Below are 24,038 nucleotides of genomic sequence, written 5' to 3'. Positions count from 1 at the left end.
ACACAGATACTAACAGATACTTACACCGGAGTTTGTCCACGATCTTCCCACCACACATGGTCGCCAGCATGGCCTTGACGGAGAACACGGTCAGCTTGCCATGGCCTTCACTGAAATACATGGAAGCAGGATCAAGTCAATCATCCTCAGTCACATCTGTTAGGCAACAAAAAAAAATATATATATAAAAGAAATAAACTGGGTTAATTCCAACGATCAGCTTAACAGCCAAAAGAACCTGAACGTGCGGCACAGGAGCTTCGGCATCTTCCATCAGCGCTGATCTACAAGACGGTGCGAGTTTCACATGAAGATGTGATCAGTCCGGTGATTCTAAGGTTGTTAAAAATTGTAGAGCTGCTCCGCTATTCCGTGCCTCCCTGCGTCCTCAGCTTACGGCTCCCTAAAAAGTCCCCCTATATCAATCCTGGTATAACCATCGGGGGCGTAATACACGCTGGTCCCAGAAAACCCAGCGCCATTCTGATGGTAATGGAAACGCGACACATGCGTAGCAAGATTACTGTAAGACAGGTGCGGATCAAACCTCCGTCGCCCTGTATGACACATCACAGCTGTGCTCCGGAAGCTCCAGCGGATCCTTAGGAGATACGTCTGTGGTACTAGCATCACCAGAACCTAAACGGCACAGAACTCCGCCTCAGGTTTCCCCCTCGTGCTGTTGCGTTGTGATCAACACCTCAAAGAGAATATCGAGCAAGGCCCTGCCACCCAATGCTGTCCCCACACACCCCCTGCCAGTCCTTCAACTCCTGTGTCTTCATAAATATTCACACTTTGGTTAAAACTTCATTTAAAAAAAGTGTTTAGCATTTATAACCCTGTGACACCTCCTCTGATTGATGTTTGAGATTTATTATCAGATGGGGGCATGTGGTAGTAGGGTATAAATTATAAGTACTTCTGAAAAGCAAGGGAGAACACTGTGTCGCAACCTTTACCACCAATTAACTCATAAAACCGCCTGCTCCTGTGAAGGAGAAATCAAACAGAGCGTGGTGTCGAGCTCTCGCCAGAGATGAGACGGTAACATCACACGTTCAGATGGTTACCATATCAAACGGGACTCCGCGAATGGAGGAGTAGAGGCCGGGAGATTTGTTCACACAGAATCCTGGCCACACCAGAGCAAGAACAGAAGCTAAACAGATCAGATCCAATCAGGATAGACAGGGAGACAGACGGATAATCCTGAAGAACACTGCAGGTTTACAGTAGCACAAACCATACATTTAGACAGCAGAATTTAATTTTGTGCGTGTGAGATGCCAGTAAAGTGATTTGTCTTGACATTTACACATTAACAAACAGTAACAATAAATAACAAAAGACAAACAGTATGTTGCAGAAGGTTTTGCACGGAATTCTGTAGCAAATAAGAAGAATTGCATGGTGGGTTGTACAGTGAACGAATGAATGAATGTTCTGTAAACGTGCATATGTGGTTCTGATCCTCGGGGTCTCAGCGAGCCTTCGCACCTGTCATAGGCAGCCACCATGAAGTTCAGCAGCAGACTGATGGACTGCTCCACGCTGATCTGGTGTGTGGTCGGCAGACGCTTGTTGAGCTGGTAGTAGATGGAGGAGATGATGGTCTCCAGCCTGGAGACGTTGATCTCAGTGTTGTGATCCAGTGTGTTCAGGCCGTTGTCGCGGAAGGCTTCGATCATGTTCCAGACGTCGACGAGGTGAACTAGAGAGAAGCGACGAGGAATGTCCATCACGTATGAGCGTAAAACCGTGGACATGAGAGTGTTGGAAGCGAACAAGATCAACAAGAAACAAGATACAGCCACACAACACAAAACAAACCAAGATACGGTTCTGATTCTGAACCAAGGCTGCTTGCAGGGATAAAATGACATTCATCTGGCCTGAACTAACAAAGCTTACATTCAGCTTGAAGTCATCTCACAGTCATCTTGCGGTTGAACGCCCTGGATATCAGAGTGCTAAGCCGTGTGGTCTACACAATGAGTGAGCAGGAACCGCCAGTACTCAAACCTGATCTAAGGCCAGACTCTGTGGTTAACCTTGCTTCCACATATTGGTCAGATGTGCTATAAAACCATGCCATAAAAACACTCCAACACAGACTCCCAGTAAATCCTTTTCCACCTTAAATACACATAATCCACTGACCCTCGAAGCCAGAGGTAGATAGTTTAGGTCCTGAAAGCAAAAATCCAGTCCAAGAGTTTGCTTCAACCAACCAGTTGAGTATAAAGAGTCAGAGAGCACTCAATTGGTTGGTGGAACCATATCTTGGACTGGATTTTTACTTTATGGACCTGAACTGTCCACCTCTGCTCACAGCACTCCTTCGCAAGCTGGCCCGCCTTTACTGAGAGGAAGTGCCATGTAGTGCATTACGGACTCACTTCTGCAGAATGGGGCTCCTACCTCACTGCCTACTGAGCAGCTCGCAGTCGTGAGGGAGAACTCACTTCCTACTGCCCATTCGCACACTATGGACATTAATGATCATTGTTCCTTGGTAAATGTCTACTGTCTTTTCTCTTCATACTTTTGTCCCCTGTTTCACAGTCTTGCAGTTAGAGCAGCCATGCATTTCACTGCAAACTGGACTGAGTATAACTGTGTGTATGTCAAATAAAACTTTGGCTTGACTTGAACAAACCAGAATCGGGTACCACCAAGGTAACGGCTGCTTAGGCTCCTCGTCTGGTTTTTAATAACCATACATACCGTCTGATTTACGGATTCTAACTAGTAATGCTGTCACAAGATCGTTATGTCACTGCCACTATTCCAGTGAAATTAGGAGCCCAAAGAAACCCCAAAGAAATGGCGGAAGAGTTGAAAAGCCGATACTTACGGTTACACCTTTTCTGCACAAATCTCAGCTTGCATGCGGTCCGGTACGTCGACAGTCTGATGACGTCAAAGTTCTGCGCCCCTGAGGTGTGAGGTAAAATGATTAAGGCACCTGAGCAGGACGCAGGCAGGAAGGCGCCAAAGGGTGGCCCACTCACGCATCTCCATGAAGAGCTGTCTCTTCTCCGCCATCGTCTTTCCCCGCTTCACTCCTTCCTCAATCATTCTGAAAAAGACAGATCAAGATCACAATCTGTACATCTCGACAGTACAGGAGACACACACACACACACACACACACACACACACACACACACACACAGTTCATGTATTCTGACCTATATGGGTACTTTCCATTCATTCCTATGGGCATAACCCTAACCCTATCTATCACAGCCTTAAACACTACCCAGTCCTATGCTTAACCATACTAAGTACAAGACATTTGGCATGTTTACACAACCACACACTCACACTTCACGGAGCTTATAGGTACATCGAGGGGTTGGGGGGGTCAGACAGCTGGTGACTGACCTGGAGTCACCCTGTAGTAGAGGACCCCCTTCTGGTCAGACACTAAAACAAGCAACAAGGACAAGCTGAGTGTGTGTTAAGTCCTGACACTGTCCATAATGCCAGGGGGAGGACCACAGGGGGAGGACCACAGGGGGAGGACCACAGGGGGAGGACCACAGGGGGAGGACCACAGGGGGAGGACAACGGAGGGAGGACCACAGGGGGAGGACGCCGGATGGAGGACCACAGGGGGAGGACGCCGGATGGAGGACCACAGGGGGAGGACGCCGGAGGGAGAACGCTGGAGGGAGGACGCTGGAGGGAGGACCACAGGGGGAGGACCACAGGGGGAGGACGCCGGAGGGAGGACCACAGGGGGAGGACGCCGGAGGGAGGACGCCGGAGGGAGGACCACAGGGGGAGGACGCCGGAGGGAGGACGCCGGAGGGAGGACGCCGGAGGGAGGACCACAGGGGGAGGACCACAGGGGGAGGACCACAGGGGGAGGACGCCGGAGGGAGGACCACAGGGGGAGGACCACAGGGGGAGGACCACAGAAGCCATCTTAAGGCCATAAGAAGAAGCTGAACACCTTGATGTGACGAATGGCGTAGGACTTCTGTCAGTACTGGGTATCGTTGTATTTTGCCTTGTTTTGCTCTGTAGGCTTGTCGGTGCACACTTATGTACCATGCTGCTGTATGCACCACAATGTCCCCCTGAGATCAATAACGTTTGTCTTATTTGTAAACATTTTGTCTCTACACTACATACAGCTGAACTGTTCACAACTGATCACTACTGTAATCAGTCACGCTAGGGTGGTTTCAAAAAGGGAATTTCTCCAAAAGAGGAACTTCACTCCACCACAGTCTCAGAAGAAAATGGTTCTGGTAGAGCCTTGTAGAACCTTATACCTGAGGTATCAACCTTTTGACGACTGGACTAGCACACGTTGTACAAATTTTGCGGACTGGCTGAAATTTGTAGGCCAAATAAGTTTAGCCGTGTCCTTATTTTTAAATTTCCATCAGAACATGCCATTAAAAAAAGCATGGTTTGAAAACTGCAGTTTATTTTTTGAATATTAACCAACCCCTCCCCCAAACCCCAGTCTTTTATACCCTGATGGAATACTGGAAACCCTTGCCCCACACAACATAGCTGCATGCTGGGATAGCAGTTTAATATGTGGAAATCCCCACTGAGACTGCAACCGGCCCACTTTTGCTCAGGTAAACATCTGCAGGTGGTGTATCTAAGTCCAGGGTTCAGACTCTTTACCCTGCGTTCAGGGCAGCACAGAAGGCGATTACAGCACATTCATAATGTGCTGAAAATTCACTAAATACCCAGCTACATATCCCAGAATGCTATGCAGCTGTGAGGTCCAGAGGTGCCAACCTGAGGGTCCCATAGCTCCCATCGTGCAGAAACGGATCTCCGGTTCTCTCAGTCCAGCTGTTAGGTCCCAAGTGTGACAGAACCTTCTAGGGGTTCAAGCTTATCACAGCAGCCGATTCAGATGAGCTGCGGTCAAACAGCAACGCTTATGTTTACATCGCGGCAGCGGTCTGCTGGCCTGCTACGGTGCTGATACCTAAAGCCAGCTCCGCTTGCTTTAGGAGGCCACCTGCACTGCAGAGAGTCCTTACACGCTTCGGCTGTCTCTCCCTCAGAGTGTTGGACCCTCACCCTTCCATGGGTGAATCACTGATCCTTAAAGAGCACAGACAGCTCACAGCTCACTACAAAATGATGCAGCAGCCAATGTCTCCATCCAGAATAGCGTGGATCTATAATTACGAAGATGCGGATTACTCCATCACAGCTCTGGTGTCCTGTAGCTCCCTCCATCATTGAAGAAATTCTGGGCCGCATGCAACCAGAAAGCTTCCTAAAATGCGATGCATTCAAACAGCAGACTAGTTGGGTGCAGTAGGGAGAATGTGAGGTCAGGGTTAGGTTAAAGTATGGCTTTCGGGAAGGAGGTGAAGACAATCAATTTATGGCTGATAATTGTTGCCACCTCTGTCTGCCAGCCAGCCACTCCCCCAAACACCTCACATAATAATAATAATAATAATAATAATAATAATATTCTAAAGCATTCTGAATAAACATCCATGCTAGTGGCTGCAAGCTGGAGAATATGAGGCAGCAGGGCGTTCTGCAGAGTCTCTCCTCTCAAAAGGCCGCCTTAAACGGAAGCTCGCATTTCTGCTTCTAAAGGTCCCTGATACCATCCAGAGGTTCACCCGTCACCAGCTTAAAATTATACCTAAAAAATAGCTGCTCTAGCCAGACAAACATTCACTTGCTAGACACCATCGCAGGATGAAAGGCAGTGAGCCGGGCCTGGACGAGCTGCCATTAATCACAGCATGGAGTGCGTTCCTGCCCCATCGACACAGACTGCAGATAAACAGCGAGCTTGATGGATCACCGGAAACAGCTCAGTGAAACACGAAGAGCGGTAACTCGAAATCGACCAGGTGTCAAGCGAGCCCAGTTCAGGAGCATTCTGACAGCCAATCAGATGCACCGGAGCCAATCAGAGGCACCGGAGGGGCCAGGAAGTGTGAAAGGACAGACACAGGTGAGCAATGAGTGACCTGGATTGGACTGATGAGACAGCCAGTCCATATGGACCATCTTTGGAAATCTTTGAATAAGTATTTCAGTTCAGAGTAACAGAACCGACGGAGGATTCGGGGCCACACAGGAATAGGGAGAGGTAAGTGGAAGGGGATTGCCTCATGCCAATGATACAACACAAGACCCCTCAACAAGCAGAGATGGGAGATTCCGGGGGGATACCTTCGGGTGAAGGCATGAGGACCAGAGGATTGTCCTGAAGCACCCAGGCCCTACTGAGGCGGACAGCTGCTTCTGACGTCAAACAAAAAAGCAGCAATCTAATTTACATATCAGCCACTGCACTTCCTCACAATGTCTGCGTAAATCTGGACCAGTGATTCCCAATCCGGTCCTCGGGGACCCCCAGGCAGTCCATGTGCCAGGGCCTGGGAGGGAGCAAAAACACAAACTGCCTGTGGGTTGCAGAGGACTGTAAGGGGAAACTTGGTGACTGATGACCAGGTCATTACACCTTCCAGTCACAACACAAGGCAGGCAGGCGCGCAACAAGACAAATGCTCAACATTCACTTAGCTCATTTAAAAACATTAATAGGAAAAAAAAAAAAACACTAAACAGAACGCTGCAGGCCAGCTGCAATGCGATGCTCTGTAAACAAACTTAAAAGGACAGGTTAAAAAGACTGAAAGCAACTGCAAACACCAGAAATCACCAGACTGACTGTCAAGATCTCAGAACAAAAGCTTTCAAGCTCCGGAAATTAATCCTGGGTTTGGGATTTACTTCAGCCACACAAAAACCTGGGATGTTATCGAAAACATTATGCCTAGCAGACGGAAAAGGAGTCCGTCACGATCAAATGGAATGTGAAGAATGTTATTCTTTACTGAGGAAATTATTTGAGGTCCCCCTTAGAGTTCCCTGGAATGTCATCATTTGTATAAGAATGACACCAACAGAAACCAGCCGGATGGAGCATCAATCAGCCTCTGACCACATGGTCTAATGATGCCAAGAGGGATTCCTGATCAAAAAGCCTAACATTTTGGTGTCCGAGTCCCACTGAAAGCTTAAACTGCCTTCTTAATATGGCTCATAACTAATTCAGCTCACAATATTTCAAACCTCAGCAGTCGGCATTTCCAGGGTAATGTTCCCCTTCAGACACGTTCAGGGCAGACAAATGTGAGACCACTACACTCAGTCTGACGTTTAACCTATGTCTGAGCCGCCCGCCTTCATCTGCTCCACCGAGGACGAGTACGAGCCGCCCGCCTTCATCTGCTCCACCGAGGACGAGTACGAGCCGCCCGCCTTCATCTGCTCCACCGAGGACGAGTACGAGCCGCCCGCCTTCATCTGCTCCACCGAGGACGAGTACGAGCCGCCCGCCTTCATCTGCTCCACCGAGTACGAGTACGAGCCGCCCGCCTTCATCTGCTCCACCGAGTACGAGTACGAGCCGCCCGCCTTCATCTGCTCCACCGAGTACGAGCCGCCCGCCTTCATCTGCTCCACCGAGTACGAGCCGCCCGCCTTCATCTGCTCCACCGAGTGCGAGCCGCCCGCCTTCATCTGCTCCACCGAGTGCGAGCCGCCCGCCTTCATCTGCTCCACCGAGTACGAGCCGCCCGCCTTCATCTGCTCCACCGAGTACGAGCCGCCCGCCTTCATCTGCTCCACCGAGGACGAGTACGAGCCGCCCGCCTTCATCTGCTCCACCGAGGACGAGTACGAGCCGCCCGCCTTCATCTGCTCCACCGAGTACGAGCCGCCCGCCTTCATCTGCTCCACCGAGTGCGAGCCGCCCGCCTTCATCTGCTCCACCGAGTGCGAGCCGCCCGCCTTCATCTGCTCCACCGAGTGCGAGCCGCCCGCCTTCATCTGCTCCACCGAGTGCGAGCCGCCCGCCTTCATCTGCTCCACCGAGGACGAGTACGAGCCGCCCGCCTTCATCTGCTCCACCGAGGACGAGTACGAGCCGCCCGCCTTCATCTGCTCCACCGAGGACGAGTACGAGCCGCCCGCCTTCATCTGCTCCACCGAGGACGAGTACGAGCCGCCCGCCTTCATCTGCTCCACCGAGGACGAGTACGAGCCGCCCGCCTTCATCTGCTCCACCGAGGACGAGTACGAGCCGCCCGCCTTCATCTGCTCCACCGAGGACGAGTACGAGCCGCCCGCCTTCATCTGCTCCACCGAGGACGAGTACGAGCCGCCCGCCTTCATCTGCTCCACCGAGGACGAGTACGAGCCGCCCAACTTCATCTGCTCTACCGAGGACGAGTACAGGCCGCCCGCCTTCATCTGCTCTACCAAGGATGAGTACGAGTCAACCGTGATTTTACTATTGGGTCCTAGCAGTAGGGACCGTCTGGCCCTGCTTTCTCAAAATGCACATTGCTTTGGATAAAAGCACCTGGTAAATAAGCTGTTTATGCTGGGAAGGAGACAGGGGCCCACCAGTTACCGCGCAGTGGGATGCATTTGGCTTCTCAAGTCTGTCTCAGTGGGCATTTAGGCCTGCTTTCTGAGAGCCCACGGCACACAGACTCTCTGGGCGATTCTGTTTTCCGAGAACGTTCCTTCCTCTTTCGGATATCTTGATCATCATTCACCCACAATGTCGACCTCAAAGCTCTGGCAATTTACAGTCCCCCTGAGGATGCTGCGATTGCAGCTGTGTACAGTGTGCTGTGGTTGGCAGAGGAGTCATTAACACGCAGAACAGACAGGAATGACCCTCCACAAGACTCATGAATGACAGAAGCTGCCGAGTGAGTTTCCCTCTAAGGAGTTAATAAAGTCCTCTCACTCCCTCACACTCACTCCCTCACTCTCACTCCCTCTCGATCATGTCACCGCATGGTCAAGCCCAGCAGTGAGTAGGGCTGGGAACTGAATTTCAGTACTGTTTTACATGGACTGAATTTATTTAGATACTATCAAGTAAAAATGCCTGGTCATTTAATACCAAATTTCAATACTTAAGGAGTAAATGTCATTGACACGCACAAACACTGGAAACGTGCTGATATTAAAATGCCCATTTTGCCCAAAAACCTTGTCGAACTTGCTCAGTATAATACATGTTTGGTCATGAACGGCAGGTCTACTGTAATGATAATTATTGAGAATAATTTAGCAAACCGCAATCAACTTATAGCCTTTTATATATATATATATATATATATATATATATATATATATATATATATATATATATATATATATATATATATATATATACACACATATACATACATATATATATATATATAAAATGTCAATCATGTATTTTGCAGGCTGTTTATGACCAGTTAACCCTTAAGGGGCTCATGGGCTGCTCAACATTTCAGATGAAACCAAACCATATTTTGGACTGTACGCAGTGGTAAGTTTAACCTCATCATTTTTCAAATAACTTCTTTATTACCAATGTGGTTGAACCCAGATGACATTAGGCTACATTTCAATACAGATTAATAATCGATGTCTGATTCTGCAAACCTATAAGCAAAACAGACATCTTTGTTTTTAAAGTGTATATCTTTTGAACATATATATGCTATTTCTTTCCCAGAGCTTTTTGTGCTTAAACACATGTGCAGGTACTGTGAGGCAGTCGGCAGAATGCTGACAGGAATAAAACCCATACTGGGGATTTTGAATAATTATGTATAAGCATAGCCAAACAAACACAAACAAATAAAGAAATAAATATAGACAGATGCAAGCATGTTTCTGGAGAAATTCCTGTACCATTTTAGAATAAAACATTCATTTCCATCCATCCATTTTCTGTAACAGCTTGTCCAATTCAGGGTCACAGGAGGGCTGGAGCCTGTCCTGGAGGCTGCGGGTGTAAGGCAGGGAACAACCAGGGACGGGGCGCCGACCCATCACCGGACACAGTCACCCACCAAGCAGTCGCACGCACACCTATGGACAGTGTGGTAATTCCAATTAACCTCAGCATGTTTTCGGGCTATGGTGGGAAACCTGAGTACCCAGAGGAAAGAACCCAAAAGGATACTGGGGGTAATGTAACTGCAAAAACCTGAACCCAACAACTCAAACTAAATTCAGTCCTGGTTACAGGATCCAGTCAAAGTCTCCATGACTGCAACAGCAGGAGGCATCACACTGACCCACAGAAAATCCCCCTTTGTTTTCATGCCCCCCCCAGTCCATCCCGATGTCTGAATCGCTGGAATAAAAGGCAAGTAAACCAAATAGAATAAGCAGCACAGCGGCAATGAGGCAGAGTTCGTTGCACCCAAAGCATTTCACCAGTGACAGACAGCATGCAAAGGATATGCAAAGAGCCCTGGGTAAAACGTATGTGAGCTTTGAAGAACACGCTCCCTACAGCACTGGCTGAAATACGCCAACATTCATGACCATTTCATCACCGACCGGCGTGCTGAATTCTTAACGGGGGAAAAATTACTTCATGACAGACAGACAAAACGCAGGGACACATATAGATTACACGCACACAAAGCTCGCCATTTATTAAGACACATTATTTACGCTCTATTGTAATGCGGACAATAGGTGACTTACTGTATTTCAAAGGCTCAATTCAGAACGATCCATTTTCAGCACAACCCGTAATGTAAGATTATAATCATGCTTCTAAAAGTGATTCCATACCTCGAATATGAAGTGGAATCCCCACACCTGCAACATTTAGCAAAGTACAGCGGCAAGCCAAGGCCATCGGCGTAATCGGTGACATAGGAAACACTACAGACCTACGACACTACAAAGCAGTCAATGTGCACTATTTAAGGTGACCAACACACTTCCATGGAAAGCTGTGGAAGCAATTAAGGACCCTCGTTGCAAAACGCCCATCGCCGAAACATGCGTAACTCCTAATGTGACCAAATAAAGAGACACCCCTCCGATGAAGGTCGGGGTACATGGTTAGGCCAGACTACTGACCTGGCGGACAGGACCCAGTAGGATCTTGACGGTTCTCCTCAGGGTTCGGACCAGCCTTCGCAAGCACGTCAGAGGACAGCAAGGAGTTTAATTGACCCAAAGCTACATCAGGACGAGCAGGGCCACCACAAGGAACCGCCAGGCACCTGCGAACTGGCGAGGAAACAGGCACACACAGCACATCAGCGGCTTATACATTACCTTACACTCTGGTCACCATGGCAACCCCACCCTCATTTCTGACATTATTGGTCACATGGTGGCTAACTTCCAATAAGAGACAGACAATAAGACCACACCCTCCTTTTCTTTTCGTTTTTTTTTTTTTTTTTTATATGCCAACAGTGCGTAGCGGTCATGTGACCAGGGACACTTGCGTAAATGCAGAAACAGCATTGACTCAAGCTCGTATCAGATATCCTGGAACATAAAGGTACATGACCTAGATCAAACAAGCCCCCAGCCGCTGCCTGCTCCCTGGCTGAGCGCACCTACATGTGACTGCACGTCACATCCTCAGCTTTCTAACACTCAGATCTGAACCACAAACTCCGAGGAGTCCCGCTGAGGAAAGCAGAGCCTTCAGCAGCACCTGCAGTTAAAGGCCAGCCACCCCCCCCCCACGCTGGCTGACTTCAGCTGAAGGATGTATAAAAGAAAGTTCCTGAAGTGTGAGGGACTCCAGCCGGCTCCCTGACTCTCGTTCCCGGCTGATTACTCACATATCAGGGTCTGACGTTACACAACACAACCTGGTCCGGCAGAAGCCCCTCCGAGAGTTTAAACAACAAAGAAAAATAATGAAGAGCCTCACTTAATACTGCCCAGCATCTCATCAATACAAACGGCAGTAGACGCCTTCCGATTGCCCTTCCTCTCACAGCACAATAAAACCACATATACACAGTCAGCCTGTTCAGCCACCAGACAGACGTCTACATACGCCTGAAGAGCACGCTAATGCAAACACATCCGCGTCATGGCGTTTCAGTGGCAGGGAGGGGGGACACGTGTCAGCAGACGGATGAGGTAGCAGAAGGGTGTGCCCGGAGAACCAGAGCAGGATGGAGCACCGGGGCCATCCGAGTCCCCCCACAGACCGCCCACAAGCCCGGGCATCGTTTATGCAAATCGAGTGTCACGTTCGCACGCTCTGCATATTCTGACACAACCTGCAGGAGATGGGCCAGGAAGAAGCATACTAACAGCGTCCAAGTCACACCCGAAATCAACAGAACAACCACGCCGGCCAGTCACTGTAACCAGACATGCAACATTTTATCTATATATTTTTATTCATTTTCAGCTGTGTTGCTAAAATTAACCAGCCACAAGTGGCATCTGATAAAACAGATTCAGTCATAGCATTACTGACCCCAAATCCGTCATATTAAATTATTAATATAAGCCACTGAGTAACATAAGGACGGTACAAGTCATTAACGAATCATCAGACAACAGCTCTGTATCCTCACGCAAAATGACTTTCAGGATGATATTACTGATGGCTTTCGCTCGAAGCGACTGCATCCTCCTTTCATCCATAATGCATCGACGGTCCCGGTTTTGCACGGCTCCTCAAACTGCACGACTTTCAAGCGCTTTTGACACCTTTCTCTGAGTCCTTCCCACACGGTCATCTGCATTCATTCCACTGCAGACATTCACCGTGCCTCCAGCAAGCTTCGGAGACGCTTATTTATAAGGCAAAGCAGGAGAACGAGACGCGCTGATGATACCGCCGTAAGGGAATATCAAACAGAAATCTTTACCTTTCAAGAGCTGCAGGACGATCGGACGGAAACCTCAAAAGGGACTTCTGAAAAGAGGAAAAAAGAAATGACGTTAAGGGATCGTCCTTTCAGAACTGAGCATGAATCAAACCAGAGAAGCCAGCAACACAAAACTGTAGAAATGAAGAGAAATTCTACTGCGGTTAGGATTAGCCAGCGTGGTAGAGGACATGCGGCTACACAGACATAAAGGTACCCCATACGCTGTGGACCAGCACCTCCTACACACCTCCTTGTGTGTCTCTGGGCTTTGGAGATCCCATCACTGCCAGGTCCTGCTAGAACCACTGGCCTTAGATGGTTCAGTAAGTTTGCAGAAGAACAAACCTTCTTGTCAGGACTGTGCGGAGACTCTCTCAGGGGGAGGTGTTCACTGGTTAAAAAGGGGGACACAGTACCTTTAAAGTACCCCCCACCCCCACCTACGCATGCCTGCTTCTCATCCTGCTCCGTTTTGCCCCGAAACTCAGGATAATACTGACACTAATGACTAATATGTTGCCAGTGTGTCCAGATAATCTTTCAGCAATATGAATCTGTCGCAAAGAAATACCACAAGACCCACAGCTGCAGAAAGTTAAACACACGCCACTAGACAGTTCATATTTCGCATAAATGTGGCTGAGAGCTGACGCCGTGTTTAGCTGCTCAGCTGGATTTCAACGCCCCCTCCGAGGACTGCAACCTTAGCATGGTGCAAGGGTTTGCGTGCCGTAATGCTCCACAGAGGTATAGCTGGAGCTTCTCGTACGGTTTCCCTTGGCAAACAGGTCTGACCCTACAAAGACCCCCAATGAAAGCTACCAAAAAGAAACAAATGTACCCTGTCCGAAAGAGGGGTTTGAGATCCGGGAGGTGGGGGTGGCGTTTGTCAGGGAGCCAGGCCAGCCACATAACCCGGTGAACCTCAGTCTGAAACTGGGGAGTCATCTTAAGGGCTCTCCACCCGATAGGTGAAAGATGGGGGCCAGATGCAGTACCATTTGGGAGGCAGGCTTGAGTGGGATGGACCCAGACAGATTAGACCTTGACATTGGGCAGTGGCTTTGGGAACATGAAATGTCACCTTTCTGGTGGGGAAGGAGCCGAGCTTGTGCAGGAGACAGAAATACGCTTGACCTTGTCAAGATACCCAAGTAACTGAAATGAAGTTTCTCTGCAGGGTTTCCGTGACAGGTCTGGAGATCTGGAAGGATCTAGAAATAGAGCCGCGTCTCCTTTGGATTGAGAGGAACCAGCTGACGTGGTACATAAGGAGACCACCCAGCGCTGTGGGGAGGACCATGAGAAGATCCAGGACACACTGGAGGTACATCTCCCAGCTGTCCTGGGAACATCTCGGGATCCCCCAGCATAAGCCAGTCTGTAGCCATGGAAAAAAGACATCTGGTGTGACCAACTCGGCATGCTGCCACGACGTCTGATGATGGTGATGATGATGGCTTTGTATATATGCGTGCGTCTTACTGTGTATCCTATAGCATCCGGATTTAGTGAGCGCCTGGGTATGTCTCTGTAAATAAGAGTGAGGGCTTGCGTGGAACAGTAACGGAATGGATCATTTGCGCTACAGAGCAAATGTTAGGACCTGAAGTTCTAAACTTACATAAGGGTTCATATCTGCAAGAAGTGGCACACCTGATATGTTTCCCGCAAGTGAGCTGACGCCAGGGAGGGGTACACAGCAAGGTCTCTCCCCTCCCCCCCTTCGCCACTGATGACTGACACTCAAAAAAAGTCTTTGCTACCAATAATGCCCAGCAGGGGGCAGTACGCCCAGCCATTAGATCCGCTTCCATTGCCCCTTTTCATTGGTTTTTCGTTGTAACACAGTGTGTCTTTGTTCCCGGTTTAACCCCTACAGAAGGTGGCTCTACGACACACCTCCCGGGCCATGCTGACGGTCACCTTTGTAAGATAATTCCAATCTGGAAAGACGACTTGGGTTTCGGAGAAAGAACACGTGGCAGTTTACACCCACACGGGCACTTCTGCAAGGCCAACTGTGATAGCGGGGAGCGGGCTCTGACCCAGCGCAGCGGCGGCCCACACGGCCAGCTGGTAACTGCTATCGAGGCCACCAGCATAGTCTCTCGCATTTACCTCCTGCTGGAGAGACTCTAGCATCCAAACAGGGTGAGCGGCAGAAGCGGGAAGAGGCGTTCATCAAAAACAACACACTTACTTAATCATTTTAACAGATTAGCAAACCGCATTACCAGGATGCTAAATATGGAACGACTGACATTCTCCAGAAAAACATTTCACCCCCTCCGAGCCCTATGAATGATGCCATTGTGGCCGAGAAGATGTGGACAGGCTCACCGCTGGTCTGAGGCTTCATGGGAAAACGCTAAAACAGTGATTCCCAATCCAGTCCTCTGGGACCCACAGACTGCCCACGTTGGAGGGAGCAAAAATGTGGACCGTCTGGCAGGGAGCAAAAATGTGGACTGTCTGGGGATCCCCGAGAACCAGACTGGGAAACACTGCACTAAAGAAGAGCTGATATTCAGAGCAGTACACTCCCGAATATCTCCACATGACTCAACCTGCTAGCTTCCTGTTACCCAAGACATAAGCATCTTACCAAACATTCTCCAATCTTAGGGAGCAGCTCCTTATTTAATTATAAACATATGCAGAGATCACAAAACACAGCGCTGTGGCAATTTCACCCGCTGTGCGAGTTCAGACGTAGCCGGCTTAGACAAAGACCCCGGCGACGTCGTAGGGACACCGCCAGCTCTGGGGTGCCCAGGCCACAAAGATGAACTGCTGGAATAATTCATATTTTACTGTGTCATGGTGACCAGCACATGATCAGCTGCCCACCCAGAATGTCTGTGCATTTATGAGCTGCACAAAGAGCATCTGAAAAGTAATAGCTTTAATTTTTATTATTTGTTCATTTTATTAAAAACTTGCAGGGAAAAGCTACCAATTTCTAGATAAATTTCACTTCTTTAACAACGTTGAGTCAATCACACGCATACAAATTAGGTTCAACACATCTTACTACCTATAATTATGCCAGTCTTTTTTTTTTCCAAAGAAATCTGGGAGATGCAATTTCATTTTTATTTTATTTTATTTACATTTCCAAGTAGCAGAATTGGATTAACACTGTTCTGGAGTGTGGCTGAAAATGTAACAATAAACAGTGCACTCACTGGTCCATGCTGATGGCAAGAGACAGATTTACAGTATTTTACAAAACAAATCTGTCACACCATGAGTAAGGATAAATATCTATGCCAGATGATCACCACAAATAAAACTTATTAAATGCCATTCAGGTGCTTTATCACTCTCCGAACGATCCAGCAGTAAGTGGATCATAGTAAACCCTGGGAATTACCAGCACGTGTTTAACACGCTTAAGAGAGCCAGATGAGACTTTATCCTAGAGACTAGGACCGGACAGGAGGTTGGAACAGCCCTGTAATACCACTGTTACCAAGAAACGCATCAGGGATACACAGTACCCATATTACTGTGTAACGTGGCAGCTTGGCTGATGAGCTGAAGAACATGACCCGTGTTTACCTCACTCTGCTCAGGTACCCCCCCCGTCTGTGCCAGAGAGCCCTTTATGGGAGGAATAAAACAAAATTTAGGGCCAAAACTGTCAGCATAATGCCTCTAATGACGGGTATTAAAGAGGCTTTGCGGGCAGAAATTACATCCTGCGTTTACTTTGAACCTCTTAATGATGACGGAGACCAGATCTCCACAAATATGACTGCTGCTAGATGCCGGAACCTGAGCAAATAAATTAAACCAATGGGAAGGAAGCTGGATACAGCTGCCCCACCGACCACCTGAGCATGGCAGAGCCCAACAGACTGAGCACGACCATATCAAAATTCACTAGTCCACCTGACCGAACACAGCCGAGCCTGAGTGACTGAGCATGGCAGGGCCCAAGTGACTGAGCACAGTCAACCCCGAGTCACTGAGCATGGGAGGGCCCAAGTGACTGAGCACAGTCAAGCCTGAGTGACTGAGCATAACCAAGCCCGAGTCACTGAGCATGGGATGGCCCAACTGACTGAGCACAGCCAATTCTGAGTGCCTGAGCACAACAGAGCCAGACTGACTGAGCACAGCAAGGGCCAGCTAACATAGCACAGCAGGGGACCAGACAAAGAGGCTCAGCTGAGAACCAGTTGTGTGTTTGGCGGGGGGGAGGGGCATGAGAGGGATACTACACTAAAGGAAACTACTGAACACCCACAAAGATCACCTGTGGTGAGCAGGAAGCCCAGGAAGGAAGAACGAGAACCACAGACCAGGTGGCAGGAATGCCCCACCCTCCACACCCTCTAGTGGTCAATGAAAAGCGAGCGCGACGACACTGGCCGAGGTAAAATAAATCACACGAAAATAAAACAGTAAGTTTTATTAACCGGCTTCCTGCAACCTGCTGAAAGTCAAGCAGCCATGAAGCACAAGACTGAGGAAGATTCCATGCTGCCAGCACGAGAGCACGATGAATGCTCAGCCAGGCGTAGGACGCGGATGAGAATATCGGAAAAAGCGTGAAACGCACAACAAAGACGACTGGGGCTGGGGCAGGTGCACACAGCTCACACCCCCCACCCGGCGATGTCAGGCCGCGAAAGCAGCCCACCCTTATTTACATGCTGACACTCAGGCTGCTGAGCGACGCTTATGCTAATCAGCGGTGAGCCCATGCAACACAGCATGCTGGGTGCAAGCAGAGAGTAAGTTAAACCGCGAGCTGCAGGTCCCCACACGGTACAGAGGAGGAGAGACAGAGCAATACACAGCAAGACACAGGCACTGAAGTGGGGAGGCCTGGACACCGCGGTAAAGCAGCCCCTGCCTGTCCTCCAAGCATCTCCATATTTAATTACAGCCCGCCCCCACCCCATCATAAAGCCCGATGCTCCTCCAGCTCTTCACAGCTCCATCCTCCAAGTGCCTTCACCGATGCCCAAATGCTCTGGGGGTTGTGGGACTCTGTGTCTCCCGGTTAATTAAAAGTGGCCATCAAACCTGTTTTGGAGCATGTTTCAGGCAAATATTTATATCTGATATCCAGCTTGTAGGTGCTGCTTCATTCTCCCCGTATCCTTCTGAGAAGATCCACAATGATCTCATGGCGAAACCTTTGTCCAAAGATCTCCCCGTCCCTGGTCAACATGACTAGTAAGAGCAGGACCCCTTCAGGAGCGCCTGCAGGACCACACTGACCTATTTTCATGGCCGCTTGTGCCTGTCACTCCGCCCGTATGAGTCATGCCATTGGGGTGCTTCAAAAGCACATTCTAAGCCACTCCTGTTGCGAGCAGCAGACTAAGCCTCTCAACTTGAGATTGGAAGGTCGCCGGTTCACGACCCGGCCTCAGCAGAATAGTCACATGTCCATGGGCCCTTGAGCAAGGCCCTTATCTCCAGCTCCAGGGGTGCTGGACACTGACTGAGCCTGCGTTGTGACCCCCGAGATTGCTCTCATCTGTATATGTGTCTGTGTGTATTATGGAGAGCAAGAAGACAATTTCCCCAGGGCGATTACTAAAGTACCTCTATTCTATTCTAGAACTGCGAGCAGCACCACCTGTATGTCAAGGGAGGATCAGCACCACCCTTCTAGTGAGAGGCAACCCAAATAACCAGATCAGAGTCCAGCAGCATCATGCCTCTCCATGGCACTGACATGGCCAGAGCAGAACAGGAGCCAGGCCAGTTTCTCAGAGCAGGGCTCTGTGGTGTCAGGGCGATGCTAACGGCTGGCCCACTGAGGGCAGCCTCCTCAGGCAGGGTGCAGCAGTGCTGCATAACCATCATGTCAGGAGGAGGTGATAACAGCACCTCCGCGTACCTCCACGGCATGAGCTGCTGATGGAGTCGGTCAGAATGCCCTTGTAGCAGCATCTTGCGGAGAAAACCGCAAACCAGCAGAATTTTACCGAAACATAAAATCAGATTAAGGTCCTGGGAATTTCCTTGACTGTCGGCAAATGGTACTAATGACTTTATGTAATGCGAGTAAGAAGCTCTCTTGATCGACGGCCAGCAGTGCACAGACGCTGGGGACGGCAGACGAGAGGCCAACCACTGAGCCTCAGATCATGTCCAAAAGCACACTGGCTGATATTCACACATAAAGAGCCAGACGGCAGGCAGGGATCAGTGGGAATCAAGGGGCCTTCAGGAGTGGGAGTGGCATCCATGTGGGGGAGGAGATTCATACAGGAAGGGCCTTCACAAGTGGGAGGAGATTTATTTGGGGAGGGGCCTTCATGAGTGGGAGTGGCCTCCTTGTGGGAGAAGGGTCTTCATCCAAGTCATGGGGTAAAAGTAGAAAATCCATACAAGTCTACAACATTGCCTCCAGGAATGCACTACCACACCAGCTCACATCTTTCCATGCTGAACATTCCACTTAAAACGCAGGAAATTAACCAGAATGAATATTTAACAATGGGAATCTCTTTGAATGGCAAAGTCAGGAAGCAATAAACAGAAAAGCAGTAAAATGCAGAACAACATCTTATTTAGCAATAACTGAACACAACAAATGACAAAAGGACAGCAGCCCGTTGGCATGGGAACAGCAGTCCTCACAACGTGCCCAAGTGCATGGTGACTCTTCCCCAGGGGTTCAGACTCTGTTCCTCTTTTCCTCAATTTACTGCCCCTTTTCCTTGGATCTGCACAAATTTTCTGCCAGCTTTGAGCTTCGAAAAGTCACATCAAGGGATTGACGTTATTCAGGACAAACGCCGCTGTGCTGGGAACACGGGAAACCGACAGCCAATGCTACTGTTAACGAACCAGAGTGCTCGATCCACCAGGGTGTCAAATGGAGGGGGGGGGGGGGGGGCCCACAGGAAAAAGGCCGCACCTCCACTGCGAGCCCAACTGGCGTAACCCCTGGCTGAGGGCCTGCCTCTGTTTCCACCCCACCCTTGCCACCAAATAAAGCTAATGTACTCCCAGACCCCAGATCCATCTGAAGCTCGTGGCTCATAGGCTAATCAGCAGAAACCCAGCACCAGGACATGGGCACAGCCACAAGGACAGTGTCATGTGACCGGCCCCACCCCCCTCAGGCATTTACAAGCCAGCAGATCCTGGTGGGTCACAAACCACTGTTAAGAGGGTTGCGGCATCGCCGTTAGCGGCCTCACTGCATAAACAAAGCAATTTCATCACGCAAACGTTGCTTCCCAGGAGCACGCAGGAGACAAATGTCACTGTTTATTCAGCCCTCATCTCCCGTAGGCACTGGCAAGGAGTACCAGGGGGCAACCCAGGCAACAGGGCAAACTCAAAGACCTTTCACTTCAAATATCAACAAAGATGTATACACAGGCTGAAACCCAGAACACACCCCTCTGTGTAAACAACCCACCAGGCAACATCAGGCTCAGACAAGGTCCTGGAAGGTCAGCTGGACTTCAGATCACAGGTACATTTCACAAATACTTTGTCCCATTTAAATAATACCTCGTGCAAGATCGCCACTCTGCAGGAATTAAAAAAATAATGCCAAGCAAGCCAGAGAAGAAGTACGCAAGTTTACCAGAGACGTCCACGAACCAGAAATCAGAAGTTTTATCTGGAAATAAGGGCCGACCAAAACCAAGCCAGAAAACACACCTGAAGCTCGACATTCATATTTCATCATTTTCATTTTCAACAGCGGCAGCAGAAGGTTCATGAAGGGAAAACGGGGAAGGTTTCTATTTCTGGACAGCATTAGCCACTGCTATTCGGGGAGACCAGTCTGACACAAAGATCCCAGTTAGGGAAAAATCGTCACTGTATGCCAAAAGCAGTCACTACGGGCCTCCTGGGATCAAGCAGCTTCTGTTCCAGTCACAGTAACGGCACGAAGCAACCCTGACGATCCCAGAGAGATCCAGACACTCAGCTGTCAGCCGTAAGGGGAGCACGCAGGGACATGTGTCATTTAAGGGTCTCTGACCTGTCTTCAGGTTGTAATTAGATGCCGAAATGAAGCATTATCCCAGTCACAGTGCCCCCCTCTGGCAAAGGCAGAGATACTGAAATCGCACCATTAACCTCTCGATGAAGGAAGTGAGACAGAAGCCCCAGAGGGTGATGTTTACATACAGAGACTCTACGCACCATTACATCCTGTAATCAACTAGAAATTAGCAGAACGACGAAGATCACCTCAGGACTGGTGCTTCCGCACGCGTTACCCCTGGCTGCAGAAGCTGCACAGCGGTGCAGGCGGATGGATGCCGGTGGCGTCCACAAGATTCGTGGCTTTCAGACTCACGTGCAAGTAAAACAGCCCATGGAACGAGTGTGTCATCGAGGGAGAGAAAGGCTGCTGAACAATGGAGGAGGACTTGGGGAAATGACATTATTCAGGGTCCCCATCCAGCTGTCTTCGTTCGGATTGGCTGAACACTTTGCCAGCAGTGACTGTGTCATGCAGTGTGTAGGTACAGTGCCTGTCCGAGGGCCCTGTGACCCAACCTCGCTACAGCTGACACAGCCACTCCTATTTCTCTTTCTTACTCTATTCCTCTCTCTATGGAAATTGATTTCGCTGCCACAGAAACTGACCTCTGCATTCCCAGACCTGACAGTCACCCAATGGTTCCTTCCAAGGTAAAGCACATAGGAGACCTATGGAGTCATGTCTGCAGACTCTATCACACGGCCACCTGGTGGGGGGAGAACTGACAGCCGATTCTCCAAAATGACACCTCACAGGCAATTACAGAACGGCAATGGACAGCTGGGTCTGGCCCAACCGCGTCTGCTGACCTGACACCCCACGCATGGGCGTCACTGTAGAGGGGACATGAACATAAACATCACTGCAGAGGGGACATGAACATAAACATCACTGCAGAGGGGACATGAACATAAACATCACTGCAGAGGGGACGCACACATGGACACTGATATCACCGAAAAGGGGACACAGACACGCACATCACCGCAGAGGGGGCAAGGACACTGGAAAAGGTACATGGACACGTACCTCACTGCAGAGGGGGTCACAGACATCACCGCAGATGGAACACGGACATTAATATCACCAAAAAGGGGACAGCGGCACGTACGTCACCGCAGAGGGGACATGTACATATATGTCACTACAGAGGGGACACATACACCACTGCAGAGGAAACATGCACACATCACTGCAGAGATGACACACAGATGGACATCACTGCAGTCTCACTGTAAGGGAAGATACGCAACAAACAGAAGCCATGTATCACAGAATAAGGAAATACAAATAAAAGAGGCAGGGGCAGGACACAGCGTCCCCCGGCTGAAGGTAAGCACATCGTCCTGAGGATGGCAGGCACTGCACAAGCATTTCCAGGTCACTCACTGCCCTTTGCTGATATCTTTGTGACCGCACTTCACTGGGTAGTTATCGGAACCTATGCTGGGGTGCGGGAGGTTCTCAACAGCCGGTCATAGCCTACACTGCAGTTATTCCTGAGAGGCTAAAGCCGTCCAGCTGATCGACGCAAATACGTACTGACAACCGCAACTCAGCGGAGAGGCAACCGAACAGTCACATGCAGGGAGATACGGAGTGTGTCTGCTACTATCGGTATGACGTCACTGTTTAAATGCGATCCAGTTCCCTGAAAATAGCAAAATAACAGCTCTTTTGGGATACTGTACGTGCACTTCACCTCTAATATAAATATGACGCAGTCTCGTCTAAATCTCAAAGCCAACGTGAACTAAAAGGGCAGATTCAAAAAGGGATGTAAACAACCTCGCAACAGAAGTTGCAAAAAAACCACAAATGTACTGCATGCAAGCCGGAGACAGCGCAAAGATGCATGAGGGTTTTCCAGTGCGGTGTTTTCATGCCGCCGTGTGCAAAAAGCGTTATGCACGACATGTGCACCGCTCCCGGGGCTGGAAAGCCGTGTTTTTAAAAGTTAAAATGAAAACTCACAACTGGGTAGTGTATGAGATGCAAGTGCGAGATGCAGAACAGACGCAACATGCACAGTATTACATAATGGTGAAACACACACAGATTTGCTCATAGAAAACCAACCATATCCCCGTACCGGACCTTTATCATCCTTCTCCAGCGAACACACAGGTACCAGACGGCCGCAGTAAGTTGCCGTCACTGCGTAGCTCTGGCTACGGCAGAAGCCCCCATAACACTCACAGCTCCAAATCGGTCCATCTTTCACTCAGATCACCCTCCGGAATCCCTCAATCTTTCATTTAAAATCGCGGGGAAATAAAAGGCACGATGTGCCGCGATCCCTGACATCGGAGTCACAGGACCGGCACCAGAGAAAGACTGCTTTTAAAACGGCCCTTTATGCTTCCGTCCGGGTCCGGATCCGGGTCCGGCGCCCCCCGGCCCTCTGACCTGCTCTGCTCGGCTCGGCTCGACGGATGAACCCCGGGAGCCGTCGGCGCCGATGCGCGTTTACTCGGGGAAACGGGAGTCGGAGAAGCGGCCATATTGCAGAAAGGAGCTCGGCGCGGTTCCCCAAGCGAGTCTTCCGTGTGATAAAGCGGGACCCCCCTCCGGAACCGCACCCGAACCTGCGCTCCGCGGTCGCAACGCGGGATGCCCGAACACTCGCCGACTTACCAAAGCGGGCTTCGCCGGTACCGGCACCGAACGGGAAGCCGGAGCACGGCAGGGAGGGCGGCGGGCTGCGCCTGAGTTCTTCTGCCCGAAGGAAGCACGGCTCGGCCGGAGGTTCACGGGGAGAGACGGCGGCGGCTGTCCATCCGCGCCCCGGTGCTCTGGCTGCTCTCCCCTCCCAGCCTGGCGCCCCTCTCTCCCCCCTCAGCAGCACCGGCAGACGGCGACGGAGCCTTCGGGAACCCACGGACGGAGCTCAGCACTTTTGCGGCACAAAGCGTGATAAATGAGCTTGCGATTACCGTGTTTTACTACGATAAGAGGCCGGGAAAAGGGTCCCCGGCGGCCGCTGACACACCGCCAGAAGTGCCGCTGTCATTTACGGCGGCGCTGTTCCGCCTGCGCGTCCCGTTACGGGTCTGCGCCTCCTGTCATCCGCACCTCCGCACTAACCAGAGGCGCCTTTTAACTCTTACTGATAAACGGCGAGAGGTTGCATCATGTTTGTAGATAAATACAAGTGCGACTCAGAGTGGGGGGGCGTACATGTGGGTGGGTGGATGAATGGATGGATGGATGGATGGATGGGGGGGTGGGATTCCTCATGCCGAGAATTATGCAGCATTACTGGATTTACCGGCTGGGAAGACCAGCATCGCTAGCTTAATAAGTCGCTCCTTGTACTTCAGGTGTTTTGGTTTTCAGGTTAA

The 24,038-nt window shown here is 50.0% G+C and overlaps 1 protein-coding gene across 14 annotated transcripts in view; it reads right to left on the bottom strand.

Moving 5' to 3' along the window:
* Positions 1-23,831, bottom strand: part of dtnba (dystrobrevin, beta a) — a 54,118-nt gene extending 30,287 nt beyond the window's left edge. For 5 of the 14 annotated variants that reach the window (XM_048984847.1, XM_048984851.1, XM_048984856.1 and 2 more), the window contains exons 1-7: positions 23,332-23,829; positions 12,702-12,748; positions 10,930-11,082; positions 3,018-3,085; positions 2,861-2,941; positions 1,501-1,714; positions 25-110 (exon numbers count right to left, since the gene is read on the bottom strand). In XM_048984847.1, coding sequence (XP_048840804.1) covers positions 25-110; positions 1,501-1,714; positions 2,861-2,941; positions 3,018-3,084 — 448 coding nt within the window. In that variant the 5' untranslated portion in view covers position 3,085; positions 10,930-11,082; positions 12,702-12,748; positions 23,332-23,829. Of the gene's footprint in view, positions 1-24; positions 111-1,500; positions 1,715-2,860; positions 2,942-3,017; positions 3,086-10,929; positions 11,083-12,701; positions 12,749-23,103; positions 23,283-23,331 lie in introns of those variants that run through there. The other 9 variants (XM_048984853.1, XM_048984854.1, XM_048984857.1 and 6 more) reach the window with 6 other exon arrangements.
* Between the last annotated feature and the right edge of the window lie 207 nt (positions 23,832-24,038).

Source organism: Brienomyrus brachyistius, chromosome 19, assembly GCF_023856365.1.
Source record: "Brienomyrus brachyistius isolate T26 chromosome 19, BBRACH_0.4, whole genome shotgun sequence".
NCBI lineage: Eukaryota > Metazoa > Chordata > Actinopteri > Osteoglossiformes > Mormyridae > Brienomyrus > Brienomyrus brachyistius.
This window is presented reverse-complemented; position numbering and strand designations above follow the sequence as displayed.